The 13,074-nt window shown below is 37.1% G+C and overlaps 1 protein-coding gene across 1 annotated transcript in view; it reads left to right on the top strand.

Moving 5' to 3' along the window:
- The window catches only part of Cfap54 (cilia and flagella associated protein 54), a 258,505-nt gene that overhangs the window by 197,289 nt on the left and 48,142 nt on the right, over positions 1-13,074 (top strand). The window contains 4 exon segments of the mRNA XM_048340566.1: positions 3,847-4,020; positions 4,851-5,074; positions 8,537-8,716; positions 11,495-11,601. Of these exon segments, the coding sequence (XP_048196523.1) occupies positions 3,847-4,020; positions 4,851-5,074; positions 8,537-8,716; positions 11,495-11,601 (685 nt within the window).

Here is a 13,074-nt window from a genome sequence, read left to right as displayed (position 1 = left end):
TAGCAACCTTCACTTGACCTATAGCTTTAATTCTTCTTTGTCCTCTAACATTTGCAGAGGCTCTGGGGATTAGGACTTGAGCATCTTTAGAGTACTGTCTTCTACACTCAGTTTCCTTTGATCCTCATGAGAGATATGATGTGCTTATGCTACAGGCAGGTTCTTGTATATAGCTAAGAATCCTCACCAATTTACCCAAACAGAAAGAATGGCAAAGCCACTGGGAAGGCTAAAGAACAAATATTAGAGTAGATATGCAGAAATGATTAATCTTCAAAGAGAGCTGCTATTTTGTTTGATGGTTCTATAAACAAGGTTGTACAATCCGGAATTTTGCTTGCAAATTAGGAAACCATTAATATGCATATAACACACTAGGAAGCAAAAGCAGTAAACAGAAAAGTTATAATTTTAGGGAAATTTAAAAAAAATATTAATCAACTTTACTTTTCAGGAAAAGTAATTGTAGGAAAAAAAAAGCCCTCACAAATGATAAATGTTAAGAGAAAAGTAATCACTGACACTGAGAAATTAAATTATTAGATTTATGTTTGTTCAACTCCAAGCTGATACATTTGTAAAGCTCTATAAAAATTTATAACTGTCTGGAAAAATATAATTTACCCTACTAAAGGTAAAAAAATTACATCTACTATAGAAAAAGTAAAGTTGTTAGAAATTAAAACTGAAAATAAAAACTTACTACTTTAGAGAGAACAGTAATAAATCTAAGAACAGTTAGAAGAAATAACATGTAAGAAATTTATTTCATAGCTGCTTACATAAAGATAGTAAGGTCTGGAGGCATTGGTTCAAGTGGTAACAGCACAGCTAAGTGAGCTAGAAGACCCTAAGTTCAAAACCCAATGATATAACAGTAAGAACAAAAACATAGTTGAACTATCATACTCTTTTCTAAATTAAAGTCACTCTGTCCTAACAAAATTTTTGGATGATATAAATAAAACCCAGCTTCACACAGATATGTAGTTAGAAAATGAGAAGCATTTGAAGAGCCTGTTTGGGTCATTATGGATAGTCCTTCAAGCCAAACCACACCTGGTTAAGTGGTAGTTCTTTAAAGGTTAATTCTGGTACAGACTCTGAAACCTTATCATTCAAATTTTGGGGCTCTGTTAAAGTACGTTAGTCTTGTAGTTTGAGTAGACTAAGGATTTTGTAACACTATATGATGGGAATTATGAGCAGCTCTCAGGATAAGCCATTTGATTAAAAAAGCTTATAGAAGGGGTGCCTGTTGGCTCATGTCTTTAATCTTAGGAATTAAACGCAGGAAGCTGACACTTGTAGGATCATGGTTCAAAGCTTCCCAGGCAGAAAAGTCTGAGCTAGGGCAGGGTTCAGGTGGTAGAGGACCAGCTGTAAGCGAGTGAGCCAAGCAAGAACACAGTAGTAGGTAAGAAAGAAAAATATCCAGACAGGTGCTGGTAGCTCATGCCTACCTGTAATCCTGGCTTTTCAGGAAGCTGAGATTTGAGGATCAGGGGTCTAAGGTTGAGGTATGGCTCAAGAGATAAGTACCATCCTTGAGTGGAATAGTGAAGTGACAGGAAGAGGCCCCAAGTTGTGATCATTGGTTGTGGGATTTGTCATGCAGATATTTCCCCAAGCTACAGAAAATAAGAGCATTTAGCAAAATTGCTAATTGGAAGATTTTAATTCTATACATTTCAAAAAGATACAATATCTAAGGACTGATAAAAGCTATACATACAAAAATTGGTGAAATTTTATTGAAATATATAAGAAAACAGTTTATCTTTATTTTCACTTGGGAAGGGTCTGTATTGGGAATATGTCAAGTCTTCTAAAGATGATCTATAAATTTAATATAGTTCCATTAACCATTATACCAAATTTTTGTTTTGTGGAATTTGATAAATTGATGTTAAAATTCATATAGAAGGGCAGAAGGCAAGAATTGGTTCAAAGACTGGGGGGAACAAAACCCTAGTAATTCCACTTCTAGGTAATTTTAACATTTTGTACCAGTAATTCATATTCAAGAGTTCATAGAAGCCTTGTTCATAAGAAATATAAAAACAAAACCAAATTCTAAAGAATGCACGTGTCTTATCAATGAACATTCCTTTAATGATATGCTATATAGCAATGAAAAAAATCAGTGAATTATAGCTACATGTATCATCCTGGATACATTTTAAAATAATGTTAAGCTGAAAAGAAAGAAAAGTAAGAGTAAATACACATATTTTTCTCCCTAAAAGCTTTCCAAAAGATAAAGTTAATGATATTTATTTTTATGGCATAATATATATACATATATATATATGTTTAAAGGGTGAAGGACAGATTTCAGTGTATTAACTCAAAATTCTGGAGATCAGTTATGTCCAACAGGTGTGTTGAGACAAAAAGAAGAAAATAGGGCTGGGGATATAGCCTAGTGGCAAGAGTGCCTGCCTCGGATACACGAGGCCCTAGGTTCGATTCCCCAGCACCACTTATACAGAAAACGGCCAGAAGCGGCGCTGTGGCTCAAGTGGCGGAGTGCTAGCCTTGAGCGGGAAGAAGCCAGGGACAGTGCTCAGGCCCGGAGTCCAAGGCCCAGGACTGGCCCCCCCCCCCAAAAAAAAAAAAAGAAAAAGAAGAAAATAGGATTAGAAAGTGGTTCACTAGTGCATGGGAATTCAATTTATTTTTCCAGGAAACATGCATGGACCATTACGCATAGACTTAAGAGCCTGCTTATCTCTTCTTTCTTTCCTCCCAGAGAAAATGCTTATCTAATGCTTTCTATATGTAGTCATGTGTGCCTACATGAATAGCACCAACAACTCTACTGAGTGCCTTCATTCAGCTTTATATAAATGCTACTATGCTCCATCTTCCATGTGTTTCCTGCTTGGTAACTCATTATGTGTGGTCAGTTTCACTTATTGTGCCCTTTTGAGTAACAGAAACATGAAGCAGAAAAAGGCCTAGAGAGCCTAAGTCAAAGAAATTTGAGTTTTCACTCCAGTGGTAGCTCTTTTTTAGATGAAAAGTCAGATTCTATACTATTTTTAAATTGCTAGTACCAGGGTTTGGACTCAGGGCCTTACATTCTTGTCAGCTTGTTTTTCTTGGCTTTCTTTCTACCCCTTGAATCATGATTACAGCTTTTTGCTGGTTATTTTGGAGATAGAATTTCTCAGACTTCTGCCCAGCTTGGCCTCCAACTGTGATCATATACCTCAGCCTCCTACATAGTTAGGATTACAGGCGTGAGCACCAGTACCTAGCTATACTACTTTTTCTTTTCCTTTTAGATCTAATTCATTCCTTTTAAATGACAGCAAGTTAATAGACTTTGTTTTATGTTTCCAAGTTTCCATCTTTTCATATTATAAAACTACCAGGAGTGCTCATCAGAATTTTCAGTTTTAATAGAGCCTTCCAAATTGTTTTCCTAAGCAGTTGCTCTCACATGTATTATATAAATATTCAAACATTGACGTCTTTCTGTATTTAATTTTTACACCTCCCATCCTTGGATTTCAGTGATTCTGAAGTGTTTCCTCAAATGGGCTCACTTTCCTGATTCACCTGTCAAAACTCAGTCCTGAGAATTGCTTGTTGAACTCCTTGAATTTTTCTTATTGGCTGGTGAAGGGTATCCTTACAAACTAGAGAAAAATATTTCATACATGTTTTAGGTACTGTTTATATGCCTAATATTTGTCTATATGCCTAAATTTGTGTTTGGTGTCTTTGTGGTAATTTAAAAATTCAGCGTATGGTTATATGCCAGTCTTTATGATTTGTACATGTTTGTTTTTAAAGGCAAGCATAATCTTATTTTTCATTTAAAAAATTTTTCAGATAACTATCAAGTTACCTTCCAGACCTCTTCTTCATTTCTGTTTCAAAATGAAGACACTTATGAAAGCATAGATGGTAGAAAAAGAACTCAAACCAAAGTGGATATTACTTGGGTCCTTCTGCTGCGCTATTACATACACCTGCAAAGGATCAACAACATGAGCCAGCTGCTGGGTGGGTGTTGATGTGCCTATGAAGTCAGAGTTGGTATGGATAATTGTGAAATGCTCCTGACATATTTCTGGGTAGGCTTTCATGGACCATGAAAAGCTTAGGGATTCTTAACATAGGATCCACGAATCTTTGAAGAAAATAATATTTCAAGATAATTGCTTTCTTTCTAATAGATGCTAGGGTTTCCCTCACTGGTAATAATTAGTAAATGTCTCAGAGAGTCCTAGCAGAAGATCACAAAAGCTCAATAGCTATGTACATATGAACACTTAAGATGATGCTTAACAAAATGAACTCAAACTTATGGAAATAAGTGATTTGTCGTTGTTGGTATTTTTAATGTACCATGTGAAATTATGCCTTTTTCTTGTGTTTTTCTTCCCCATGGTTTTACCCCTGATGTCATTGTAACTGATTTTGGTACTCTGTTTCCCATGGTTTTACAGCATGGACAGAGCATTGCTGTAAGAGCATTGCCATTCATTTATCCTCACTCCTCAGCTCTCTTCCTTTTCCCAGTCCCACTCTTCCCATCCCTTCTAAATGACATACACCCAAATTGTTCTTTTAAGGCAAAGCAACAATTTGGGGAAGAGTCCAAAATAAAATGGTAGACAGAAAACACAGTGCCACTGTAAATACATATCTTCATGCACCTTTGAAGTTTTCTTTCCTTCGTATAACAAGAAGCAACATTAGTATAGAGTTCTGTGAGGTAGCAAAGTGATTGGCAGCCAGCCACTAGCTGGTGTTAGTGAGCAAATGTAACAATGTTGAGACTATTATGATTCCTAACACTAGTCTAAATAAATGTATTTTTCATCCTAAAGCATCTACAACTCCAGAATCTGGAATTTCTCTGCCGGATGATACACTTATCACTTCCATTTACAACTCTGGACTGCTTTTACGCCAAAAAGAAATGCATTTTTATCTTAAAAAAGTCTTGCATTTTTATTCTTCTTCTTGTATTGATGAATTTCCAAAAGAACTTCTTCAAGGATTTGATGATCTACACCTTTCAAAGAAAGACTTAAGTGATTCTTCCATCAATGTAAGAGTCGATTTTATTTGGTGTTTGTGTGTGTGTGTGTGTGTGTGTGATGGTACTAGGGCTACCTTGTATTCCATTCAGCTTCTTTGCTTATGACTTGTGCTCTACCAGTTTGGGACCATGCCTCTAGTCTAGTATTTTTGCCAGTTAGAGTCTTGAAAAGTTTTCTTCCTTAGCTGGCTTCAAATGCTATCCTCTAGTTCTTGGCCTCCTGAGAGGCCTGAGAGGCCTGGTATGAGCCACTGGTACCTGATCAAGGTGTTTTAAAATGTTTTATATATGAACAACTTATAAAAATCACCTGTAGCTAGCCTTTTTTCCTCTCTCCCACATTCCTTCCCTCCCTCCCTCCCTCCCTTTTTTCCTCCTTCCCTCCCTCCCTCCCCAGAATTTAACTCAAAGCCTCAAGCTTGCTAAGCAGCCAGTCACTCTACAACTTGAGCCATACGTACTCTAGGCCTTTTTACTTTGTGGGGTTTTTTTTTTTGCTCACATTTACATCAGGTAGGCCTGGACTGTAATCCTCCTATTTTACACTTCCTGTATAGCTGGGATGACGGGTGAATACCACCACAGCCAGCTTTTATTGATGGGTCTTATGAACTTTTGCCCAGTTTGGCCTTGAACAACAATCCTTCCACTCTACCACGCTCAGTAGCTGGGGTTATAGGTGTGAACCACGGCTCCTGGCCCTCACCCATATATTTCTGAAGGGAACACATTAACCTCTGTGCAGCACAAAGATTTCTAGTTCTCTCGGGATTGTTGGACAGCTCCTTTCTGTGTCACCACATATGTAAGCTAACCAAACAGCCTGGATTTTCACCTTCACACGTCAAATATTCATTCTGGCTATTTTCATAAATCTGCAAAATGTCTTGGAATTTTCTTCATTTCTGTACAGAACAACATTTTTCATGTAGCATTTTTCTCAGGAAGTCATGCAAATTTTAATATCACCCTATTAACAATCCAAACCTAGTGTCAGTGCCCTATTTCCTCCTAGCTGGAAGGAAATAGTAGGTGCAGGATGATATTGTTGCCATCCAGCACTGGCTTCTGAGTGATCCCTCCTTAGAACTGAAATTCATTCTAAGGAGTATCACCCTATACCCCAGGCATTTTGGCTGTTAGAAGTAGGGCACAGGGAACAGAAAAGCTAAGAATGATAATTCCAGTGAATACTTGTATTGAACAACACAGAAACTAGTATGGGTGTCCTAAATACTAGTATGGGTGCAAGGAGCTCTGGTGGAGTATTTTGGTATGAAGGATAGCCTATCATTACTCACTTCCCCAGGATGGTATTCCAGAGGTACAGCCTTGGATGTGTTGTAAATACATATGACATTTCTAATGGCAGCAGTGTTATCAAAAAGTTGTTTCACCCTGTTTGCTCTTTTTTGATATAATTAGTGTAACACTCTCCCAGGATAATCAGCTCTGGAGATTACTGTCACTCGCCTGACAGGTGCAAGCCACCTAATCATGTGTTCATTTCACTGGGGGAGACAGCTAACAAGCATAAAGCCTTTTGGATTTTTTTATATAAACTCCAAGCTTGGCTGATTTTTATAATAACATTTTTGAGCCTTTAATCACTTAGGAGGTTATTTCAATCAAACTCTTTCCATAATTTGATACTTCAAAAGGCTCCTCCCCCTCCCCCTACACAAAGAAGTAGACACCTTTTCCAGAACAATCAGTCTTCTCGGTTGTGTTAATAAGTTGTGTGAGCCTGCATGTCAAGTCTATTGGTGCTTTGTGGTGGAAACACAAAGGTGCCAAACATTGCATTAAAGATTCTAAAAATAGATGATTGCGGCTGTATGCAGTGTTGAATTACTCATGCTTACAGACTGTGCGCTGCCAGTCTGTGCAAGTTCACATATATGACTAGTTGAAGAATTGATCTATTGCTTATAGGACTGTGGAAAATTAGGAATCACATAATAGGTCTGTGCTTCGTTCCTTCCAAAGGATAAATAACACATATGAAAGTACTTAGCGTATCACCAATTAGCAAATTAAATTAACCCCACTATTAGCTAGGTAGAATAGTTATTGTAAAAACAATGGAAAATTGAATACCCATCTTTAATATTGATTTGTATTATAATTTAGCATTATTAGACTACTGTGCTACTAGACATAACATATATTAGAATAAAAAAGTGCCTGATTTTAATTTTTCTACACTTATCTGATATTAAATTTAGTAATTATTCGACTAAAATAGTTTTCAAACTCTGAAAGTTACTGTGATATGAAAGAATATGAGAAATTTTAAAAAATTGATTGTTTAGTTGATGTCTTTTGCAAACTGCTTGACATAGAATTACTCTTAATTAAAAAGGATAATTTAATTCCAGTAATCTTGTTTATTTTGCATTTTGGTCATGCTTCAAATGTTGTAGTGCTGATGATAAATGAGGATTCTGGCTTTTAAATATGCCTTCATGACAGTCTTTAGACAGTTGTGACAGTTTTTCATATTTAATATTACCTTTCAGTCAAAAAATATATATTTTCTTTTATTGGTAGACAACTTGAAAGGTCAGTGTCTTTCTCTTATTTTCTTTTGAAGACTTGTATTCACAGACATATCTTGAATAGGCTCCAAGATAAAGGGAAGGGACAAAGCCTTATAGAAATACCAAGCATTTCTTCTTGGTGCATTTCCCTTGGGCAACAGACCTTGAGAAGCCTGAGATGTCAAAAATGTATAAGAGAAACTGCTTCCCAGCTATTGTGCTGTGATCTTGGGAATAAGAGGAAGCTAATTATGAAAATAGTTTGTGTCCCATTGATGGTCCCTTTTCAACTATTACAACTATTGCCACTCTGGCTAGCTTGTTACTTTGTTATTAAATAGTAATCATGCTTTGCTACTTTTTGCAACCAATTAAATAATTCTTGCAATTTTACAATTCTAGTCTAAGCAATTAGAAGACTCCTGACTCAGTGACCAAGCTCTATAAAAGTAGCTATACCCATATTTCACCATAGACTTGAACCTGCAAAGCAACTACATTCTTATAAAGAGAAAATGAGAGTAAACATTGTTTCTTGGTTTGTATATGGTTCTGGAATTGAAAAATTCACAATGAATTGTAGAGAGCCTCTGTCTATTTTTCAATGAGTAAATGAAAATATAGAAGATACTTCTTAGAAGCAGTAGTGACCTTGAACTGAAATGGTTCCAAGAGCATCATCTTCCAGGTCTCCATGCTACATAACTCACCAAAGTGGAAGATAACTCGGCATCTCCACTGCTTCTAAAACTTGTTCTTATGGTTGGGTAATTTACTATATAATTATTTAATAATAGTTAAGAGGTACCTTCATGAAGCAAGCTGAGATAAGTCCCAGTATTCCTATTAGATCCATTTAATTTGCTTTGAATATTAAACAAATTTCTTATTAGCAATTAAACTGACATGAGTTTAATTTTTTTTCTAGATGTTTGGTGAAAGTTCCATTCAGTCTATTTTATCTTTAAAGCTCGCTGCCAATTTATCTTATATGGATGTTTCCTCATCAGAAATGGCAACACAAGCCCTAAACAAAGAGCTTTGCTTTCAGTGGTACCTCCCTCCTCTAGACAGGCCTCCGAGGGATATCTTCCAAACAGAACCTATGGTACGTAATAGCATGATAGAGTTAAATCTTCCTTTTGAGTGTAAAGTTTATGCCTCTATAACTTAAAAGGTAATGGTTATCAGTCCTATAACCAATGAAGGCTAAAGAGTGGTGCCAGTTCTAGGATAGCACTGGAAATTGGTTAAATTTTTGGGAGCAGAGAATTGGTGAGTATAGCTTTTTGCAAGGAAACTTCCACTACAGAATACTTCTGACTGATGCCTTCTCAAAAAAGAGCCGAATGTCTTTTTCCATAAGATGGCTGCCTTACCATTTTCCTTTGTCCAGCATTTTAATTTGGTTCTCGTCTTCAGTATCGGTCTATGTTCACACTCCCCCTGCCTAGGTGTTGCCCTCTCTAGCTGTGTACCTGGGGCTGTCTATAGCTCCTTGATTCAGGTGACCCTGTCAAATCCTGGAACTTCCGGAGCCTGTGTCCCTTTCTTCAGTGCTTGCGTCTCACATGGGCCCCTTTGTCTTCCTTCCTTAAACTAGAAACCTGCTACTGATTCTGGACTGATTATATATGTCTTCCTATTCAGATAATGAGAAGCTTTATCACACCATTCTTAGGATTATTTGAAGCCATTTCCTGTCTCACAAAGTGTTGTTATCCTGTAGTATCTGCAAAGGACTGGCTCTAGGCTCTATCAGGGATACCATAGCCATGAATGCTCATGTCTTATATAAAGTGACATTTGTATATAACCTACAAATATGCTTCTGTGTGCCTTCTAGGTCACACGTGCTCCTGTACACTTTGAGTAGCATTCTAGTTAACTGACAATAAAAATACAATGTGAATTCTGCATAAAGTTCTTGTATTGTGTAGGGAATAGTAATAAGAAAACAGTCTGTGTGTTCAGTATTGTTTATGTATTCAGCAATTGTTTTTTTTTTTTCTTTTTTTCTTTTTTTTGCCAGTCCTGGGCCTTGGACTCAGGGCCTGAGCACTGTCCCTGGCTTCTTCCCGCTCAAGGCTAGCACTCTGCCACTTGAGCCACAGCGCCGCTTCTGGCCGTTTTCTGTATATGTGGTGCTGGGGAATCGAACCTAGGGCCTCGTGTATCCGAGGCAGGCACTCTTGCCACTAGGCTATATCCCCAGCCCTCAGCAATTGTTTTTTTCCCAATATTTCCTGTAAGCAGTTTTTGAATCTGTGGATACATCTGGTATTTCACTCTTTCCCATCCAGTCTAATCCTTGTCAATCTTTGCCAGATATTTCATATACTTTTTTTTTTTTTTTTTGGCCAGTCCTGGGCCTTGGACTCAGGGCCTGAGCACGGTCCCTGGCTTCTTTTTGCTCAAGGCTAGCACTCTGCCACCTGAGCCACAGTGCCACTTCTGGCCATTTCTATGTATGTGGTTCTGGGGAATCAAACCTAAGGTTTCATGTATACGAGGCAAGCACTCTTGCCAGTAGGCCATATTCCCAGCCCCTTTCATATACTTTTTAAATTAACAAATCTGTGATATCTTACAGTGGAGTTGACTACAGTAGTTTCCAAATGACCATATTTTCTGAAATATTAATTGGTCAGGAACCAACATAGTAGAACATGAGTAGCATTTAGAAAAAAAAAAGGAACACAAGAAAAATCTATGCAATCCATACAGTTGGTAAAAACGTTTTCTGTCCATTTTGCTTCAGTATACATATATATTCTATAATATATAAAGTATGTAAGTTAAAAAAAATTATATAGATAGGTTGATTTTCATCCAATGCTAATGAGAAGGGAAAAAATGACAGTGGTATATTCATTCAGAGAGAATTCTGAGAAGGAAAGGGTCATCACTGGAAAATATAATGTATAACTTAGCAACTTACTGTAAAAAATAAAGGAGAAAAGAATATAAATTTCATTTTACATACATCCAGGGTTTGAGTATGGTTAAGTAGTACAGAACCTGCCTAGCAAACATATGCATGCACACACACACACACACACACACACACACACACACACACTTGCATATTAGATACAATGAAGCACTTGCTAAGCACATATTACATGATATGCTTTTTTTTTCAGCGATTAAGATAGTGGAATATCCATGTTTTAGATAGAGTGATTCATTGCCTTTGGTTATATCCTGCTTGTGGGACCCAGAGCCTTTATTTGTGACTGTGGAAACTCAAGAATATGTCTTCTATTCCTTGGGTAATGCAATTCCATGATGTGCTTTGGTACAGTTTTTCATTCATTATGCTAGGTATTTTAAGATGCCCTATTCATTCTGGAAAGTAACAAGGTAAGAGATAAGAAACAAAGCTGGATGTTTACTAAGTATGTGTTTAGCCCTTGCTACCAAGGGCCACCAATATAGTTCAATGCAATTCAATACAAAATGTCACTCTTCAGAAGTAACTTTTTGAGCCAGATGAGGTAGCACATGTCTGCACTCTGGAGACAGAGGCAAGAGGATCATGAGTTTTCAGCTAACCTGGACTTGGTGTACATAAATATACACCAAGTTGTTTCTTGGATTTTTATTTTGAGATACAGTGTAGCTATGCAGTCCATAGTTGCCTTGAACTCTCCATCCTCCTGCCACAGCCTCCCAAATTCTGGGATTACATGCCTGTGCTATCAAATCTACCTTTGAAGGTAGATTTTTGTTCAGAAAATTTCTCTTAAAAGTGCATTAGCACAAAAAAGCCTTAATTTTTATTCTCTACAAAGAGGAATCCTGCTGAATTTTGAGGAATCGTCCTAAAATTTTGAGGGCAAGTGTAAGTTTGATGTCACATTTTATGTTTTTGTTTTTATAGGTTATATTGTTGTATGCATATAATGTGAAGCCAGTAAAGATTTCAGACATCAAACAGTCCATGAGTAACAACGTATATGTTGGCTTTCTCTGGGTTTCACTGAACAGGCAAGTAAAGAGCATCCTCTTGTGGCCAGCTGGGACTGCATAGTAAGACCGTGCCTCAAACAGCATCAACAACAACATGATCATCCCAAATTTTCCTTGCTTATAAATCCAGAAACATTGCAAGATTTTTTCAGAACCACACAATTTAAAAAGTATATTATATATAATACAATATTATATACAATTATTATATTATTTATAATATATAACAACATGTACAGCATATTATATATTTATATATCATATATTATATACATAATATATTATAAAATAAAAATAATATAGTGATAATATCTACAGAGTAGATAGCCACTAACCTGATAACCCTTCTTTCTAAAGTTTGAATGTGTTCCTGATTTTGGTGTGAATAAGATTAACAGTAGACTTGTTATAATAAGGACAAGGCCCTGCCACTGACAAAGAATGGCCTGAAAGGCTGTCCTCTAATATGTCCCTTGGTGGCCCTGTGGAAATAGACTGTTTTGCTTGCTCAGGCTGGCATTCCATGGAGTCTGATGTGGGTTTGCTTCAGTGCTTGCTTATCCCTTGGAAGGCAAAGTAAGGGTAAGTCTGGTTAGAAATAATGGGCCAGAAAAAGATAAGATTCTCTCTTTCTTCCTTCCTTTCTTTCTCTTTCTCTCTCTCTTTCTTTTTCTTTTTCTTTTCTGCCTGCTTTCTTCTCTTCTATTGAGTTCTCATAAAGAAACACCTTTTCAAAAACATTCTTAATATTTTTTCTTAGAGTTTTAAAGGGAAGGATAATGTAGGTAGTAATTTCCATAAAAGTCTCTATATAGTTCTATTTAAGTGGGAGTTAGACCCAATTCTCTGCCAAGATCAAGTTCACAATGTCTTCCTGGTGTCTGTGTTTCTATTTCCAGGAAGGTAGTACTTTTCTAGGTCTGGCAGAGTGGGGTGTACAAAGCAAAGGTTATAGGTAGCTGGTCCAGCCCACACAGGATAGTGGATGTTTGTGGTGGCAAGGTCGGAGGTCGACCTGTTGTTGGACGGGAGAGCAGAAGTTGGTAGGAGTACTGAGGAGCATAGGCAAGTCAGAAGAGGTGGTCAGGCAAGATCTCTGGCAGGTAAGACCACAAGGATTGGGTTTCATGCCAAAAGTCAGGGTAACATGACATTACTCTTTCTTTCTTCTTAAGCAAAATGGCAGGAATCCTAGGCAGAATTCAGATATTCAGATAAGCAACAAAATTAGGAAGTTTTGCTCAAAATTCCAGCTGGCATTTTCCCAGTCCCAAGCTGCCTTTTACAAGCTACACTGGTTCAGTTTCTTTGAACATGACAGTTCTGGACATGGATGAACAATCTGCAACTCGACATCAAGGAATAGTGAATAGTTTGCCTTGCTATAGTCCTTAGTATGAAAGAAAGCCATGCCTTTTTTTTTTTTTGCTTGCTTTCTTGCTTTCCTTTTTTCTCTTTTGTTTCCTTCCTTCCTCTTTCCTTCCTTCCCTT

The sequence above is a fragment of the Perognathus longimembris genome, chromosome 1 (genome assembly GCF_023159225.1).
Source record: "Perognathus longimembris pacificus isolate PPM17 chromosome 1, ASM2315922v1, whole genome shotgun sequence".
In the NCBI taxonomy this organism is placed as follows: Eukaryota; Metazoa; Chordata; class Mammalia; order Rodentia; family Heteromyidae; genus Perognathus; species Perognathus longimembris.
Note: the sequence above shows the minus strand (reverse complement) of the source record. Positions and strands in the feature narration are given on the sequence as shown.